The following is a 19,370-nucleotide window of genomic DNA, read 5'->3' as shown; positions in this document are numbered from 1 at the left end:
TTGTATATTTATTGTATTTTTTACTCTCACTTTTTTATTGTTGTTCGTTTCTCTTGTTGCACAGTTTGAGTTGCCAAAAAATATTTCACTTCTTGTTGTACTTGTACATGAAGTATGTGACAAATCAACCTTTGATTGTTGAATCGAGGTATCCAAGTTTCCAGTTGACATTCCAGACCAGTGGGGGCGGTAATGTGCCCTTAAGGTGATCGACAACCGTCATTTAAAAGCACGTACAGACGAGGAAGAAGAGTTGCGACTGTTCGCTACTCCGCTGTTGTGTAATTATATTTTGCTGTCGGCGCTATTTACCAGTCTATGAGCTCCAGTGGTAACCTGTAGATAAACCAACATAATGTTTGTCGTCAGAAACGCGCTGCGTCTCGCCTCAAGAATCTCCACACCAGCGCTTGCCAGAAGAGGATGCGCCGGCGCTGCGATACCAGTGGACGACGTTGTGAACGGGCTGACCGAGGATCAGATACAGGTTAGCCACGCTGGCTAGCAAAGCCAGAAATAATTCACTTTTAAGTGACTGAGCGCTTGTCAGCCAACGAGTCCGTGTCCTCTTTAATACACGCTTTAGATTGTCACGAATGATCGGTGTACACAAGGCGCTGCACACGACGGTGAAGACATAACTGCTGCAGGGCTGGCTAATTTGCAAGTGCTTATTCAGTCAATTTAACGCCTTGCAACCTAACGACGTGCAAGCTGGACAGACAGGTTCCGTTTGATCCCAAGTTGTCATCGTACTCGACATTTACTATAGTGATTTATCCAATCGGACTCAAAGCCAGTCACTTTGACGCCAGATGACATTTTCTGAGGGTTTGCAATACCTGGAGACGTTAGCTGGCGTTGCTAAGCTTTGATGGGACCCTCGGTGTAGTTAATTTGTTGCACGGGTTTGTGATAAAAGATGACACAAGACAATTACTTGCGACGCGCTATGAATAGAAAAACATAAATGATGGACATTTTCTCGAGGCAAGGTGATAGGAGGTTAATGCGACCCCACAGAGTGGAAATATTGGGAGGAGTGGGAGGAGTTCCAGATAGTATTTTTAATTGGCTGAACGATAGTGACGTTTGTTGTAACGCTGTAATATATGGAAATAAATGATACGTCTGAATTAGAAATTTCGAGTGATTGCCGATATTTTAATTAATAGTAATACAGCATACGTTTGCAGTTAATAAACTGTCCCCTTTGTTATCAGGAAAAGCTGTTTATGTTTGATTTTTCAGCTGAAGAAAGAATGAATTGATATTGAAACGAGTCCAATGAAAATATGGTTTATTTCCACAGCTGAGGCAGACGGTTCGGAGGTTTTGTGCAGAAAAGCTTGCTCCTTATGCAGATGAGATCGACAAGCAAAATGAATTCCCTGGAATGCGGGTAAGTTAAAATGTTACTATGATACCTTTATTATACCTAGCTAGTAGTGGGATATAAAATTAGCATATCTTTATCACATGTCAGCATTAGATGAGACGTGCTTTGGGATACTTGTTCCATGTGTAATTTTACCATCAAGCCAAGTGGAACAAACATGTTTATTAACAATTTTGTGGATCTTTTCCCAGGATTTCTGGAAAGACATGGGGGAGATGGGACTTCTGGGGATTACTGCTCCAGGTATGAAAAGGACAGTTTGTTGATCTGTAATTTATGACCCCAACGGTATCCTAGAGAGAATTGATGAAACCAAAAAATAAAAAAAAGGCTGCTTGATCATTTACAAAATGTACAAAACGTCTTTTTAGTGTCTCTTTTCAGAGTAGTGTAGACATTTTTTGGGGCCTTTGCATATTCAAATCATTTTTAGAGACCCAATTCAGAACTGCAGTCTTGGATTCTACTCCTCTTAGACGTTCATCAAGAAATTCATAATGATGATTCGTGAAAGCATTGTATGACTGAATTTATTTATCATTTCAGCCATTATATCTTTAGTTATCTTCTTTAGAGAAGCCTACATTAATAGAATCTCTCACCGATTTTTTTACCCTATTCCTATGCCTACCCACAATTAGTCCACTGACAATTGAGGAGGTTGGCTGTTGTATTACTGTGCATTTTTAAAGAGTAAAGTGACAATGTAACCTTACTTCACAAATGTAATGCACACCCAATTTTTGAATCCACTGAGCTCAGGGCGGCAGTAGCTCAGGAGATAGAGCAAGTCATCTGATAACTGGAGGGTTGCCAGTTCCTCACCCCTCTGGCAAAAATATCTTGCAAGACACTTAACCCCAAACTGGTCCTGATGAGCTGGTTGTTACCTTGCACGGTTGACACTGCCATTGGTGTATAAGTGTGTGTGTTTTCATGGGTGAATGTGAGTCATTAATTAATTGTAAAGTACTTTGAGTGGCTGTTGCAGCTCGACAAGCGCTATATAAATGCAGTCCATTTAACATAGCTCTGAATTCTCTTCAATGTAGTCTTTAAAGATAGTTGACTCACTCTGTGTCTTTTAGTGGAATATGGTGGCACAGGATTGGGCTACCTAGAACATGTCATTGTGATGGAGGAAATGTCGCGGGTTTCTGCAGCCATTGCCCTTAGTTACGGAGCTCACTCCAACCTCTGTGTCAATCAGATGGTGCGCCATGCCTCTCAGAAACAGAAGGAGAAGTATATGCCTAAGGTCAGTGCCAAATATGTTTTGTATAATGCACATTTTAAAAAGTGGTATCAAAGTTCAGAATTCTTGATTTTTTAAATTTTTTTGTTACACCATGCTTGGTTTGCGGGGAGATGCAAATGAGAAGGATGAAGAGCAACTTAATTCTCACTATATTTTTTTTCTGTTATTAGTTGATGACCGGGGAGCATGTGGGAGCCCTGGCTATGAGCGAACCAAATGCTGGCTCTGATGTTGTGGCCATGAAACTGAGAGCTAAGAAAGAAGGTGAGATATCAAAGAATATCATTTGTTGAACTATATCATGTACAGAAATAATCTAATACACATTTGTGCATGTATACAGAGCTTTATTTTTGGTCCAACATATATTTTGCTTCCTCTTATTGTCACCAAATAGGCTGCATTTCTGGAGCTGCTTGTCAAAATAATCAGATTTCATTTTGGATTATTGTATAAATGTTCTACTGGTTGTCTGGTCAAAGGACCCAGACCTATGCCATAAAAAGCAATCACTCAGATTTTCGGGCACCAAGAAAAAAAATGTAGAATTGTTTGTACGTTTTTCCATGTCAGTTGATGTCCCGGCAGTTACTCTTTACTTTCTGGGGGGTAGGAATGAACTCGCTGTTCTCTTGCAGTGATCATGTGCACTGAATTACTGCAAAGTGAGCTAGTTGCTTCTCCTCTGCCATCTGCATTGTTTCACCAGATAGAAGATTATTGACTGAGGAGTCATTGAATTGCTTTTACATAAATATCACTGGCAGATTACTTCTTTCCTGACACACATTTTTGGCCCATGTGGTTCAGCTCCAATAGGGAATCGCAGTCATATGGCATGGCTGGACTTTAGCTGAGCAGTTGCACAAGGTAGCAGAAATATAAAGACTTGAAATGTAACTATTTAATTGGAACCAGTACATGGGAAGTAGCAAGAATTAAAAGTTAATCACTGACAGGACGTGGCAATGTAAGCTATTCTTGATTGATTCAACTATTCTTGTTAGCCGATAGCTGAAGTCAAAATATGTACATAGGAGGAACTGTTGTTTTTGCTTTGTTAGGGCTCAAGGTTGTTTCATAGATTTAGACAATGATGTTAATTAGGATGTAGGAATACTTTGCAAGACAGTAAGTTCTCAATACAAATATGTGATGATTCAGATTGGTGAGATGAAAAATGAATCACGATGTGCTTTTTTAACAATGGGGGGCGCTGTCTACTTTTGATGTTGCTTGTTCGATGTCCTACGTCGTCATCACATCAGTAGCTGTGTCAAGGCGCAAAGACATGGCGGCCGCAGGTATAGACATACATCCATAGACATCCGTTGGCTGCTTCGGCCCATTGCTGTGATTCGTCAGTGTTTTATCATATTAGACCAGGCAAGACTGACCTGTAAACAAATACAAATAAACAGGGGAGCTGCGGTTTTTTTCTGGATTAAAAAGCACTGTAATGTTTACATTTCTCAATGAGATTTCAATGAGTTGTTTTTGACATACAGCAAATGCTATGTCTATGGGTGCAGGTGGGACATTGTGAATGTCCAGAGATCTCAGCTTCTGCCTGAAAATGTAGACAAGTTGATATTCCTCAAAAAAACAAAAAAAAATTCCAAGCTAGGAACACAGGCCAAGCCTTGGTTTGTTTATTTGAAGTGATTATCTTTATTTATATTATTCATTTATTTATTTGATTTGGGGTTTGTTTTAAAATTCAGTGTAGTATTTATTTTTTTCGTTATTTAAGACAAACGATAGTTTCAGTTTCACTTTTACGATGAAAGGGAAATTATGCAGTTTTGCATAGTTTATACTCTACCTCAGAGATATTAGAATGATTTAATTTAATAAAGAAAAGAGAATATTTGTGGATTTTCATCTGAGAATTAAAGAAATCTTTTTGGGTTGTTTGTCTTCAATCTCATTTTGTAAAAAAAAAAATTGTGAGAAATCGTATCGTGAACCCAGTATCGTAAATCGTATTGAATCGTGAGTTGAGTGTATCGTTACATCCCTAATGTTGATATTAAAAGCAAGCTGTAGGTGAAGATTTTAGCTGCCACAGATTACATAGTAAGAAATGAAAAGCCATAACCTCAGTGAGTGCCCCCCCACCTTCCTCCATATCTCCCTGTTAAAGGAAGGACATTGAAAATACAGTGATGTTCTAGGGCTGAGTCCCTTATCAGCTGTCCAAAAAGGAACCTAAAGTCACTCTATATAAATACTGATGTTCAGACTCATTGTTTTGAATGCTGGTGATAATGTGGTAAGGCTGCAGAATAAATTAATAATTGTTGTCTATTTAGAAGTTTAGTATTATTCTGAACAAGCAGATGGGGTTTCAGATCAAGAGCTCCTAATAACATCCCCTCAATTTTAAGATAAGATGTACTTTTATTAATCAGCATGGCTCTTCTGCATTTAAACCATCCCAACACACACTGGAAGCAGTGGGCAGCTGTGTGGCTAGGAGCAGTGGGCGCCCGCCGTGCAGCACCCGGGGACCAACTCCTGGTCTTGTTCGGTTAGGGGCACTGACAATATAACCTAACGTGCATGTCTTTGATGGTGGGAGGAAGCCGGAGGAAACCCATGCAGACACAGAATATGCAAATTCCACATAGAAAGGACTTGGGACGGCCTGGAGTTTGAACCCAGGAACCTTGCTGTGAGGCAAAAGTGCTAACCACTGGGCCACCGTGCCGCCCATTTTTAAGATGAGTGCTGTGGCCAGTGATAGCCTTTCACCATTTAGGAGCAATGCATAGCTCTGCACAGCTGTAGGGAGCAGGCGGCAAGCAGTAAAGACAAATATCAGCAGACTGATTGATTTGACATTTCATCTGACCAAACTTGGCATAAAATGCATGGAACCCCTGAAGACAAAGTACATGTTCTCAATCCAATCACAAAAATATTGCATTAGTCAGATCATTTTCTCTTATTATCTTTGCCAGGCAGTAGCCTGGAGGAGATTGTTTGTGTGTGTGTGTGTGTGTGTGTGTGTGTGTGTGTGTGTGTGTGTGTGTGTGTGTGTGTGTGTGTGTGTGTGTGTGTGTGTGTGTGTGTGTGTGTGTGTGTGTGTGTGTGTGTGTGGGGCTAATCTCGCAAACTACTGGACCTACTTCTACTTTCGGCTGCTCCAGCGGATCATCCATTTCCATCTCTTCCTGTCCTCTGCATCTTCCTCTGTTAGGCCAGTCACCTGCATGTCCTCCCTCACCACATCCATAAACCTCCGCTTTGGCCTTCCTCTTTTCCTCTTGACTGGAAGCTCCATATTGAGCGTCCTTCTGCCATCCTTCTCCTCTTGCTTTGTCTCCAAACTGTCCAACCTGAGCTGTCCCTCAAATATACTCATTCCTAATCCTATCCTTCTTCATCACCCCCAATAAAAACCTTAGCATCTTCAACACTGCCACCTCCAGCTCAGCTTCCTGTCTTTTTGTCAGTACCATTGTCTCCAAACCATACAACATAGCTGGTCTCACTACCATCTTGTAAACCTTCTCTTTCGCTTTTGCTGATACCCTTCTGTTGCAAATCACTCCTGACACTCTTCTCCACCCACTCCACCATTCCTGCACTCTCTTCACCTCCTTCTGCACTCCCCATTACTTTGAACAGTTGACCCCAAGTATTTAAACTCATCCACCTTCGTCACCACTACTTGCATCCTCACTATTCCACTGTCCTCCCTCTTGTATTCAATCTTGCTCCTACCGACTTTCATTCCTCTTCTCTCCAGTGCATACCGTCACTTCTCCAGGATCTCCTCAACCTGCTCCCTACTCTCACTAAAGTACACAATGTCATCCACGAACATCAAAGTCGACGGAGACTCCTACCTGATCTTGTCCGTCAACCTGTCCATCACCATTGCAAACAAGAAAGGGCTTGGGGTCCGCGGTGGTGTAGCGGTCTAAGCATCGGCTTTGTGTCGATGCAATTGCCCACTGGGGACCGGTGTTCACGCCCCGGTCTCGTCAGATCCGACTATGGCTGGACTCGATGAAGAAGCAATAATTGGCAATGCTGTCTTCGGAAGGGGGGCGGAGTCGGCTTGTGTTCGTCACATGAATGCGTCTCTGTGTGTGTCGGAAAAAGCAGTGGTTCGGCCTGGATTCGCCTTGTCACGAAAGTGGCGAGGTGTCTCCTTCGAGACTGCCGGCCGGAGAGATGCAGTTGGCAAGCGCATGCAGTACGAGGGTGGGTGTTTGAACTAAAATAGAGATCGATTGGCCACTAAATTGGGAGAAAAAAGGGAAAAATCAGAAATAATTTTAGAGAAAAAACAAGAAAGGGCTCAGAGCCGATCCTTGATGTAATCCCACCTCCACCTTGAACCCATCCGTCATTCCAACCGCACGCCTCACCACTGTCATCCTGCACCAGTCTTAAATACGTCAATGCCACTCCCGACTCCCTCATACAATACCACACCTCCTCTCTCGGCACCCTGTCATATGCTTTCTCTAAATCCACAAAGACACAATGTAGCTCCTGACCTTCTCCATCAACATTCTCAAAGCAAACATCATATCTGTAGTGCTCTTTCGTGGCATGAAACCATACTACTGCTCGCTGATTGTCCCCTCTTCTCTTAACCTTGCTTCCACTGCTGTTTCCCATATGGCCATGCTTTGGCTGATCAACTTTTTACCTCTGTAGTTGCTACACCTCTGCACATCACCCTTATTCTTGAAAATCAGTACCAATATGCTTCTTCTCCACTCCTCAAGCATCCTCTCGCTTTCCAAGGTTGTGTTAAACAATCTAGTTAAAAAATCCACTGCCATCTCTCCTAAACATCGCCATGCCTCCACAGGTATGTCATCTGGACCAACCGGCTTTTTCCTCTTCATAACTGCCCTCACTTACTCCTTGCTAATCAATCACACTTCATGATTCAATATTCCCACATCATCCAACTCTCTTGCTCTTTCTCTCTCGCTCTCTCTCTCATTTTCTTCATTTATCAGCCCCTCAAAGTACTCCTTTCACCTTCTCAACACATTGTCCTCCCTTGTCAGCATATTTCCATCTCCATCCTTGATCGCCCTAACCTGTTGCACATCCTTCCTAGCTCAGTCCCTCTGTCTAGCCAATTGGTACAAGGCCTTTTCTCTTTCCTTATGTCCAACCTCTCATACAACTCACCATACGCCTTTTCCTTTGCTTTCGCCACCTCTCTCTTCACTTTACGCTGCATCTCCTTGTACTCCTGTCTACTTTCTTCATCTCTGTGACTATCTCACAGATTCTTTGCCAACCTCTTTCTCTGTATACTTTGCTGTACTTCCTCATTCCACCACAAAGTCTCCTTTTCTTCCTTCCCCTGTCCTGATGACACACCAAGTACCTTCCTAGCTGTCCCCCTCACTATTTCTACAGAGGTTGCCCAGCCATCCGGCAACTCTTCACTACCACCCAGTGCCTGTCTGAACTCCTCCCTGAACTCCACACAACAGCCTTCTTCTTTAACTTCCACCGTTTGATCCTTGGCTCTGCCTTCACTCTGTTCCTCTTCTTGGTCTCCAAAGTCATCCTACAGACCACCATCCGATGCTGCCTAGCTACGTTCTCTCTTGTCACCACCTTGCAGTCTCCAATCCCTTTCAGATCGCGCTTCCTACATAAGATATTGTCCACCTGTGTAAACTTTCCTCCACTCTTATACATCACCCTGTGTTCCTCCCTCTTCTTGAAATATGTATTCACCACAGTCATGTCTGTCCTTTTTGCAAAATCCACCACCATCTGTCCTTCCACATTCCCCTCCTTGACACCATACCTGCCCATCACCTCTGTTCCCTTTACCAACATGCCCATTGGAGTCCACTCCAATCACCACTCTCTCCTCCTTGGGTGCAATCTCCACCACTTCATCCAACTCATTCCAGAAATCTTCTCTCTTTTCCATCTCACACCCAGCTTGGGGGGCATATGTGCTGGTAACATTCATCAACACACCTTTGATTTCAAGCTTCATACTCATCACTATGTCTGACGCCATCTTCACCTCCAACACACTCTTGATATACTCTTCCTTCAGGATTACCCCTACCCTGTTTCTCCTCCCATTCGCACTATGCTAGAAGAGTTTGAACCCACCTACAATGCTCCTGACCTTACTCCCCTTCCACCTGGTCTCTTGCACACACAGTATATCTACCTTTCTTCTTTCCATCATATCAGCCAGCTCTCTCCCTGTACCGCTCTCTCGCTTTCCCTTTACCTTTTTCCCCCCCTTACCGTTACTTTTTTTTATTCACCTTCATTCATTTTATATCATGAAAACCGTGACGGTTAAACACATTTGAAGTATTTTAATAAGGTCTTTAAAATTATGATAGCCTGATCTCTGTCATTAGACTTGGTCACTTTCGTGCGAGGGTCCGCCAAGGAGGCTGCACATCCACGGACTGACAGACAATGTTTTTATGAGGAAGGTTTTTTTTTTTTAGCTTGAGTGCTGCGTATTAAAAACTTTTTTTCCCCACATTTCCTGTTCAGTCGACTTGGGCACTGCGCAAAAGTCCTATAATGGCAGGAAAAACACTGTTTTTTCTGTCTGTGTACACAGGGGTGCAACGAGGGGGGGGAGGGGGTGCAGAGGGCGCAATGCACACAGGCGCCGCATCAGCAGGGGCGCCAAAAGACCATATGCAAAAAAAATTATAATTAAAAAATATAACTTGTAACTATATATTCTAATCCAAAATTCTCATCTAAGTAATAATATTTATAAATATTAAAAAACAAATGGGCCTCTAACCAGAAGTTGTTTACTGTAGTGTTTTGCCGCCCCCGCTGATGCGGCACTTGTGTGCATTGCACCCTCTGCACCCCCACCCCACCCCCCCCCACCCCCGTTGCGCCCCTGTGTGTACGGAGAAAGGGAGATACGTATGCCTGGCATAGATTTGCACTCTTACTGAATGCACTCTAGTTTGGAAATGCAATACTTTGGTTATAAAGCAACTCACCTGAAAACCAGTACAAACACCAAAGAAACTTTGCCTTCAGGTTTTTAATGCACTTAAAAGTAATACGGGCAGTTTATTCAGTCACCTCAACTTGCTTCACAAAATCCAATAAAATTAGTCAAGACTGGAGCAGCAGTCTGTCCCTGCACAAATGCCTATAACATGGAACAGTGGAAGTCCCCTTATGTCACGCTTCCCCAGGTGCCATGAAATGACAGAGACCATCACATGGGCTTACTAGTCAGCAAAATATATGATCCAATTAACACCATTGGCAACAAAGGCTTTCAAAAGATGAGCAACACACTGACCAAAAGATATCCAGTCCCCTCATGCAATTATTTTGATAGCTTAACTGCCAGCTATGTATGCTGAGCATCTCAAAGAAATTAAATCAAATTGCTGAGCTGTTGAATATTTTGCAGCCATCACTTGTTTTTGAAGGACCAAAGGAAAAAGGGGAAAATGCATTGTTGTTCAACTGAGCAGTCATTTTCCAAGTGCAATGAAAAAAAAATGTTCCAAAAATTGAGACTAATGATTAAACATCATTACACATTGTCATATATAGTATATATAAGTCATCTGTCCATATTGTTGTATTAAGTTTTTATAAACATTATGCCGCCCTGAAGTGTAATATGCCTAGTTTGGTCAATGTCAAAAGCTCGTATAGTATAAATGGATAATGCCATGATGCAAAAACTTGTTGAGTCTACTGCAGGTGTCTTTAGCTAAACAAAACAGTTGTACTGATTTAATAAGTTCAGTGATATAGCTAGCAGTCATACCCTGTCTCTTTTTACTTGTAAGCAAATTATGGCATTAAATTATGGAGATTTTGCCTTTAATCCACTGTTTGTGAAGCCCTTATTCAACTGTTTAATACTGTTTGGGACTTGGCATTCATGGGAATTTTCATTTTGTCCCTGTTGTGCTTCAGGTGACTTCTACATTCTGAATGGTAACAAATTCTGGATTACCAATGGGCCAGATGCTGATCTGCTCATTGTTTATGCCAAGACGAATCCAGAGGCCCATCAAAGAGGCATCACAGCTTTCATTATTGAAAGGGTAAAAACTTTAATCCATCCCAGAAGATGAAGTGATTAAGAACCTCCTGCCTCAGGAGTCACAGATGCTTCTGTGGGCTGGCTTGTTTTAGATGCAGTTATGGTCTGTTTCTTGACTTGAGCTCACCTGTGCGTTTTCCCTGTGATTTTAATCTCTGAATAAATTCAACAAGAAGTTTAAAAATGAGGTGTATTTGTACTGTAGGGCATGCCAGGATTTTCTACAGCACAGAAGCTGGACAAGCTTGGCATGAGGGGATCCAACACCTGTGAATTGATATTTGAAGACTGCAAGGTCCCAGGTGTGTGTTTGTATGCATATGAGCCCATGCAATCTGCAATATGTACACTTGTGTATGAGAGGCGGTTGTACAAAGAAAACTTTTATTTAATTTTTTTATTCATCAACATGTGTCTCCATGTGATAACTTATATTCCCTCAGTTATGTTGTTGGTATTAACATTTACTACATTTGATTTTAATGTGAAATGTTTCTTGTTTGTTGTAGCGGAGAATATCCTTGGTCCTCTGAACAAAGGTGTGTATGTGATGATGAGTGGACTGGACCTGGAGAGACTGGTACTTTCATCAGGACCTATTGGGTAAGGTCATACTAAAACTATGCAGAGGCTGGCTTTGAACTATCTGATGTGTTATGTTTGTCTGGATATTTTCAAGTCACTAAATCTAGCGCAACTATTTTTTCCTTTGAATGTTTGTCACACATAAAGATATTGTTTAGAAAATACTGCTATTCCAAGGCAGCCTAAATCCAGCCTCTTTGATTGATTATTTTTGTTCATACTTGCTCCTATAGAGCATCTGCAGTCAGAATCTTGATTTCCACAGCTTTGATTTTGTATTTCTGCAATATCTTAAAACAATAAACACGATGAAGTGTTCACAATTTGCTAGCTGTTACTCTGCAGCGGTTTTAGATCTACTACTCTTACTCGAAAATCAAAACGTCTCAAAGACGTCTTTTACTTAGTAGCATACAGATAACACGACTTGAAAATGTTGTGCAATGCATGCATGAAAGTCAATTTTTACACAGTTGCGATGGCAACTAGAGTCACAGTGGTTAAGTTTAGGGTTAAGGGTGGATAATGGTTAGTGAGGCTGATGCTAGGGTGAGTCGGGTAGCAGAGGAAAGGATACGTGGGCTGGGACATATTGGTTGCATGCTGTGTGTGCCATGTCTCACAAAGTTGCATTTCACCGTAGATGCTGGCGGGTGAGTCATGAAAGCCATGACTGTCAGCCAGTCATTGAATTAACACTAATATGCCCATGGCAACAGACTGAGCATTTCACCGAGAAGTTGAGGCTGCTTGGAAATAAGGATTCTAAATATTTATTTATGCTTTTTTGAGAAAAAAAATATCACATATATTGACTTTGTAGACATCAGGGGTGCTTTAGAAATGAATTTGTGATGACTGTAGGTGCTCTTTAAATTATGCCTTTTATTTTTGATTTTATGTCATTTAAATGTGGCTACAATTTATACGGACAGGGGTGTCCGGGTAGCGTGACGGTCTATTCCGTTCCCTACCAACACGGGGCTCATCGGTTCGAATCCCCATGTTACCTCCGGCTTGGTCGGGCATCCCTACAGACTCAATTGGCTGTGTCTGCGGGTGGGAAGCCGGATGTGGGTGTGTCCTGGTTGCTGCACTAGCACCTCCTCTGGTCAGTCGGGGCGCCTGTTCGGGGGGCAGGGGGAACTGGGGGGAATAGCATGATCCTCCCACACACTACATACCCCTGGTGAAACTCCTCACTGTCAGGTGAAAAGAAGCGGCTGGTGACTCCACATGTATTAGAGGAGGCATGTGGTAGTCTGCAGCCCTCCCCGGATCGGCAGAGGGTGTGGAGCAGCGACCGGGACGGCTCAGAAGAGTGGGGTAATTGGCCAAGTACAATTGGGGAAGGAGAAAAAAAGCGGGAAATAGAAAACAAAAAAAACAATTATACAGACAGGAGTCTCAACCCCTTAATTATGTGTAGTAGAACTGACCAGTGAGTCAGTAATTTTGTTACTGTGAAATTAAAGAAAATGCCTCATTTTTCTAGAGCATGAACTAGTCGCTGATGTATTCCTTACATATAAAACAACCAACATTTGGCAAGAAGATGGTCAATTTGGTGGAACTTACCTGTGTTTCATTTTCCATGTACCTTTGTACAGCTTTGAGTTTTACATTTTCAAAGTGTTGTTAACTTCTTGATAATGCTCAGTGTTGCTAACTGATCTTAAACTATTGTTAACCATTGAACTATCGACATTTAAACCGCACAGCAGCGCTCACTAACATGTGAATCCCTTCCTCAGCATCATGCAGGCGGTCGTGGACTTTGCTGTTCCCTACCTACATGTCAGAGAAGCTTTTGGACAGAAGATTGGACATTTTCAGGTTGAACTTCAGTCCCCACTATATAAATTGCAGCCAAGTAGGGTTATTTGTCAAGTCCAATACATTTATGTTTATGTTATAGGTAATAGTACAGGTGCAGGGATAAGAGAGACGCAGTGCTTCAAAGTTTTAATTTGGTTTGAGAAAATTCTCCCTTTTTCTAATGTGGTTGCTCCTGCATGTGTTAATCATTTTCACAGCTGATGCAAGGAAAGATGGCCGACATGTACACCAGGTTAAGCTCCTGTCGGCAATACGTCTACAATGTTGCCAGAGCATGTGACAAAGGACATTTTAGTGCCATGGTAAAAGGACTTCTCAACCATCAGTATTTATTGTCAAATCTTATGTAATCTTGTAAATTAGTAATTGGATCTAATTTTAAACTCATCGACTAACCCACTTTCTTTATGAGTCACCCTGCTTGGGATTTAATCTTTGTCATATATCTCAACTTCTGTCCTTTTATTTATTTATTTATTAAAGTCTGTATAATCCAGAAAAGTTGATAAATAACAACTCTATTTCTCTGAGACAAATAGAGTTACATATGTGTGCAGGGGCCTCTTCTGCCTTACAGAGACAAAATCCCATGCTGTGATTTATTTTTTCACTTTTTGCCATGCTCCACAGTAACTATTGATTTGTGTTGTCATTGCAGGACTGTGCTGGAGTGATCCTTTATTGTGCTGAGAATGCCACTCAGGTTGCTCTGGATGGCATTCAGTGTCTGGGTAAGTGCCAAGCTGACTGTCACAAGTTGCGTCAGTGTAAAAGAGGCACCTTTGTGGATGTTATATTGCACACATTAACGTTTTTATATTGTGCATGATCATTTGATTGTAAACTCTGACTACTGAAACCACTGGATGTTTATGCGCTAGCTCATTATCTCAACCACCACTACGTTACTTTGTCAACAGGTGGGAATGGCTACATCAATGACTACCCCATGGGCCGTTTCCTGCGAGATGCCAAACTGTATGAAATTGGTGCGGGTACAAGTGAGGTACGCAGGCTCATTATTGGACGAGCCTTCAACAGTATGTACAAGTAGACGAACTAAAGCATGGATTTTTGGGTACTCACTACAAACTGACTGACGTGATTGTAATGGATAAACACACACACACACCGAGAGCCTTAAATGATGCTGTATTAGCCATAATGTTGCCGAGTTCTTCAACATTTCATTGTGATTGTCACCTGTTATTGAGTTAGGGGTCAGACTGAGTATGTTTTGAATGCCACAACCTTTTCCATGAAATAAGCCTTTCGGTAATTGAACATGACTGAAAGGTGAATCTATTTGCAATTGATTTGGATTGCTCCAATTTACTGTCTTGTCAGCTTAATGATTAACGGGTAATATTTTCATTTTCATTACTTTCTATTCAGCCAGTAAAACACGACTTACAGTTTACTGCTGTAATATAAAGTGAAAAGATAGAACAGAAAATAAGTGTATTCAAAGAATGTATGTGTATTCATACAGTCATATCTAATGCCTCACGCTCCAACAGCAAAAATATGAAGGGACAACATGCAGAAACCATTTTCATCCTAGTGTTTGTCAACGTCTGACCTTCAACAGTTGGCCTGCATTTTTATCTCAAGCTGTGCAAATGTTAAGCATCCTTAATTACATGATTTGGATATATATTTCGCAAATTAACTCTAGTTTTAATTGTCAATCACTGAAGTTCCATCTGCTATCCGTCTGATACTGGAAAATTGACTGTAAAAGAGCTACACAAACAGATTTGCAATCAAAACCATGATGACCGGCAATAATGTTGGCCAAGCGGGAATGTCAGACATCGAAGAACTAATTAATTCTTTTAACACGCTGTACCATTGTTTTAGAACAAGACACAATGAAATGATGGAGGCCACCTTATGCATTAATGACAATACAGTAGAGGTATGATAAGGGTTTGTCTGTTTTGGAGGGGTTCTTGCTGTTTTTGGCAGAGATGAGTAAATTGCAAATACTGTCCTTGTTTTCTTTCTCTTGTTGCCGACAGAGACCTTTGTTGAACCATTGCCTGGTACTTACTATTTTGAGGTTTTATACGATAAAATATATGTTGATGGTCACTTGATGTTGTGATGTTAATATGTGAGAGCAGTCGATGACTTCAAAAAGGGTTTCAGTAAGTAGCCACATTTCAGTCCAAATATCTTTATGCGTGCTCAATAATCCAGGTAAGAAAATCAAAGAAAGTTGAATCAGTTCATCTGGATGCAACGTTTATTGACAGATATGTTTTCATCACACATCTAAGTGACCTAAACTGACTGCAGGTATCCCCACCCTTATAAACAATACAGTGGCATAATGACCAAAAACAACAATCAGTTTTGTATGCAAATCGCTGTGAGCATTAACTAGCGTTTCAGTGGCCATGTGTACTTTTCACAGAGGATTTGAGAATGGTTGCAGTCACAGCATTGTAAGATGATGATCACGACCGAAATGAAGGGGGAACTAAGAGTACATCTGTCACCATGTTACAATGCTATGATTGCAACTTATTCCCAAATCCTCTGTGAATAGTACACATGGCCATTGAAACTCTAGTTAATTGTTCATCGGTTTAATTATCCATGGAAATTAACATATGAAACCGATCTTTGTTTAGCGTCGTTATGCCACTGTATTGTTTTTTGTTTTTGTTTCTTTTTTCCCCCCGGATTTTTTCCCTCTTTTTCTCCCCAATTGTATCCGGCCAATTACCCCACTCTTCCAAGCTGTCCCAGTCACTGCTCCACCCCCCTCTGCTGATCCGAGGAGGGCTGCAGACTACCATATGCCTGCCCTGATACATATGGAGTCACCAGCCGCTTCTTTTCACCTGACAGTGAGGAGTTTCACCACATCCCCACCTAAGGGTGGGGATACCTGCAGTCAGTTGAGACTGAAGAGGTCACTTATTAGGTGAGTGATGAAACGTTTCTCTCAATAAATGCTGTGGCCAGATGAACTGATTGAACTTTCTTTGACATTTCAGTCCACTTATAATTGTGCGACATGCATAAATAGCCCTCATGATCAACACACAAACAGCCTTGAGATCAATATTCCTGTTTCCTGTTACGGAGCTTTGGTCTGTTTTTAGCGGGGGATCCTGGATATATCAAGATTGCAGTTTGCTATGCACATATTAGAATAATAAAAACACAATTTACTTTGTCCTCATTGTACGGTAAATGTGAGTGTGTTTTTCTGTACATAACTGATAGATGAATATAGTTTTTTTTGGTGTTGATCTTTGTTCAAAATTTCATGAGTGACTACAGTAGGAAGTGGAAGGTTTGGGATTAGCAAAGCAAGGCCGCTAATATCAGTGACTAATTTGAAAAACTGGTTTGTTCGTTTTTGAGAGCAAAACCATAAAGCTGTTGTAAAACAAATAAAACTGCCTCAGAGGGAAGGAGGAACTTAACATTTGCTTGTCTCTTGGGAGTTTGATTCCTAGCTCTTTATCAACTGTGATTATTTTGTTTCAACTGAATAAAACTGGATTTTGCACCTGGACTTGAATATTTGTTAATTTTACATAGTCATGGTGTTATTGCTTTAATAGCATCACCATCTCATATCCTTAAATTAATTTGTAATAACTATATTTATTTGACTCCAGCAACATAACAACTAAGAATTTGAGTCGATGTGGGGTTTTTTCAGCCCCCCCCTTTTTCTCCCCAATTGTATCCGGCCAATTACCCCACTCTTCCAAGCCGTCCTGGTTGCTGCTCCACCCCCTCTGCCGATCTGGGGAGAGCTGCAGACTACCGCATGCCTCCTTCGATACATGTGGAGTCGCCAGCTGCTTCTTCTCACCTGACAGTGACGAGTTTCGCCAACGTAGCGTGTGGGAGGATCACGCTATCCCCCCCCCCTCACCCCCACCCAAACAGGCACCCCACCAGAGGAGGCGCTATTGCAGCGACCAGGACACATACCCACATCTGGCTTCCCACTTGCAGACATGGCCAATTGTGTCTATAGGGATGCCGGACCAAGCCGGAGGTAACACTGGGATTCGAACCGGTGTTTTTTTTTTTTATAGTATTTAATCTGATAATTGACGTTCAACATACTTACCAAAATGACATGTTGAACATCAGCTCCTCATGAAGAAAACGGCTCCAGATTTGTGATATTCATGTCCAACATATCCAGTGACAAAACACATGACAGACTACGCGGCCGATTTAATGTCATGGAAACACAATATGTTCACGCATACACTATGCTGTGTGCTGCTGGGGAAATATATTACAGGACATCACTTGGTCAAATGGGAACAACAGTGGAAAGTAGTATTGTATTATCTGAGTACTAAAGTACATTATGAATGAGCTACTGCAGCCGTTGGTCATCACTTACAATGCTACAGTTGCACATGCATGTTGTTTAACAGCAGCACTGGAGAGACTCAGGCAAATGGTGGACAATTAACATCAAAACATATATTTCCACATAACAATATGACCTCAAATAGGACAGATGTCAAAGTCCTTATACAGCTCTGTAAGAGCTAAAACTTCTCAAATTCTGCAGCCTGTTTTCACAAGTGTCAGGTTTGCTGATCGTCAGCATCCTGCACAAAGCTCACAGCGCTTCAGTTTGCACAGCATCTTTTCAATGTGTGCCTCATCAACAACTAAATTCCTCTCCATCCTAGTGTAAATGTCCCACATCAACAAAGCAAAACTAAAACTATGGTTATGCATTGTAAAATACCGAGAACAGAACGTGGAAATTTACTTTTTTCATTGTTCCTTGAAAGTTTACCGGAAGCACAGATTGTTTAAGCCACTGACAAAGTGCTACACTAAAGTCAAATAAAAATTGATTCATTACCAACTCATTTAGTGTATTTATCTCAGTAAGAGCAGGGATGCTACCAGGAAATTATATCTTAGCTTAAAATGAGTGCATTATTCATTACCCACTTGTCATGATTGGTGAACTTGTATCGTTCATGAATTATAATTCCTAATTCATCTTTCCAGAGTAATCATCGTCCAGTTTGTTCTCTCCCTCTGCAGTTCACTCATTTCAAACTCTTCTATTGAAAATTTCCAATAGCTCTCTCAGTCATCTGCAAGAGTAAAAGAGCTCATCATTACCAGAGAGCGGCAACTGTCACCTGTTAACAAGACTGATCTTCAGTTCTTTGCCTCCAAGTCACCTTCTACTGTTTTACTTTTCTCAGCTGCTTTGACTTACAGATGGGGGGTCTGGGCAGCTGTTTGGCTGGACTTTGATTGCCCCTTGATATGTCATGTTCAGCTGTCTGTGATAAAACACTTGCTACATGGCCGATGACACACACACACAAACACACACTACTATTTGCTGATGCATACACTATATAATTTGCTCCTTCCCTGAACCCTGATGCTAACCATGACACTCAAAACGGCATCTTGAGGTCTATGTGTGCAACCCAATGTACTGAAGACAATGCCAGATCTCACTGCAGGGTCAATATCAGCAAATAACACGCGATTCCCATATTTTGCGTAGGCAAACCAGACAGCACTGTTCTTTAAAGTCCCAGAAACTGCCTGTGCTAAATGGATGTTGAATGATATATTGACTGTTTGATGCAGAATGGTTTTCTTTGAAAGCCTCTATTTTCCTACAGCTATAAGCTATTCTACAGGCTATGTCTCTTCTTTGTGGACAGAGTCACATATTTTGAAAAATCTCAGAGAGGACTTTAGTTGTTAGTAAACACTGTTAACAGTAGTTGATTGGAATAGTAATCTATATGAGAGTAAACTTTTAGGGTTGGATTTTTTTCCTCCTTTGGGGGGGGTGATTTCTGACAGGTTTAAGCATTAATATAGTCTCCTACACAGTGAATGCACTTCAACGTGGATCTCTATTGTAAGTTTAGGTGAAACAAATTGAATTTATATTCTAATGTCATACATGGAAATGCTACTATCAACACCCATAAAGATCAAACTTATTAGGGAAAAATCTGCCCTTAAACCTTATGGAATGGGTGTCTGTTCATTAACCACGATGAACTGTGACACCCATGTGCAAAATGAAGCAAAGAGAGGAAACTGGGCATATATTTACATTAATCAAGTGAAGCTCGTTCCTTCAACCCCATTTCATTGCCTTTGGAGACCTCCGCTGACCCGAGGAAACCCAAACAAACCATTTCTACCAGTTGCTCACCATCATGATA

The 19,370-nt window shown here is 41.4% G+C and overlaps 1 protein-coding gene across 1 annotated transcript; it reads left to right on the top strand.

The window, feature by feature from the left end:
• Nucleotides 1-247: 247 nt before the first annotated feature.
• ivd (isovaleryl-CoA dehydrogenase) lies at nucleotides 248-16,598 on the top strand. Its single transcript, XM_056296027.1, has 12 exons — nucleotides 248-487; nucleotides 1,313-1,402; nucleotides 1,591-1,642; nucleotides 2,488-2,657; nucleotides 2,828-2,921; nucleotides 10,599-10,729; nucleotides 10,934-11,030; nucleotides 11,238-11,331; nucleotides 13,068-13,149; nucleotides 13,350-13,454; nucleotides 13,811-13,883; nucleotides 14,073-16,598. The coding sequence occupies exons 1-12, from the start codon at nucleotides 356-358 to the stop codon at nucleotides 14,204-14,206; spliced, it is 1,254 nt and encodes a 417-aa protein (XP_056152002.1). The 5' UTR covers nucleotides 248-355; the 3' UTR covers nucleotides 14,207-16,598.
• Nucleotides 16,599-19,370: the final 2,772 nt, after the last annotated feature.

Source organism: Lampris incognitus, chromosome 16 (assembly GCF_029633865.1).
Source record: "Lampris incognitus isolate fLamInc1 chromosome 16, fLamInc1.hap2, whole genome shotgun sequence".
Taxonomy (NCBI): Eukaryota; Metazoa; Chordata; class Actinopteri; order Lampriformes; family Lampridae; genus Lampris; species Lampris incognitus.
Note: the sequence above shows the minus strand (reverse complement) of the source record. Positions and strands in the feature narration are given on the sequence as shown.

Coding starts and splice junctions, on each gene's coding strand:
- ivd (XM_056296027.1), top strand. CDS start 356: ATGTTTGTCGTCAGAAACGCGCTGCGTCTCGCCTCAAGAATCTCCACA. Junction 10,730..10,933: donor CAGCTTTCATTATTGAAAGG/GTAAAAACTTTA, acceptor TTTGTACTGTAG/GGCATGCCAGGATTTTCTAC. Junction 11,332..13,067: donor CTTTCATCAGGACCTATTGG/GTAAGGTCATAC, acceptor TCCCTTCCTCAG/CATCATGCAGGCGGTCGTGG.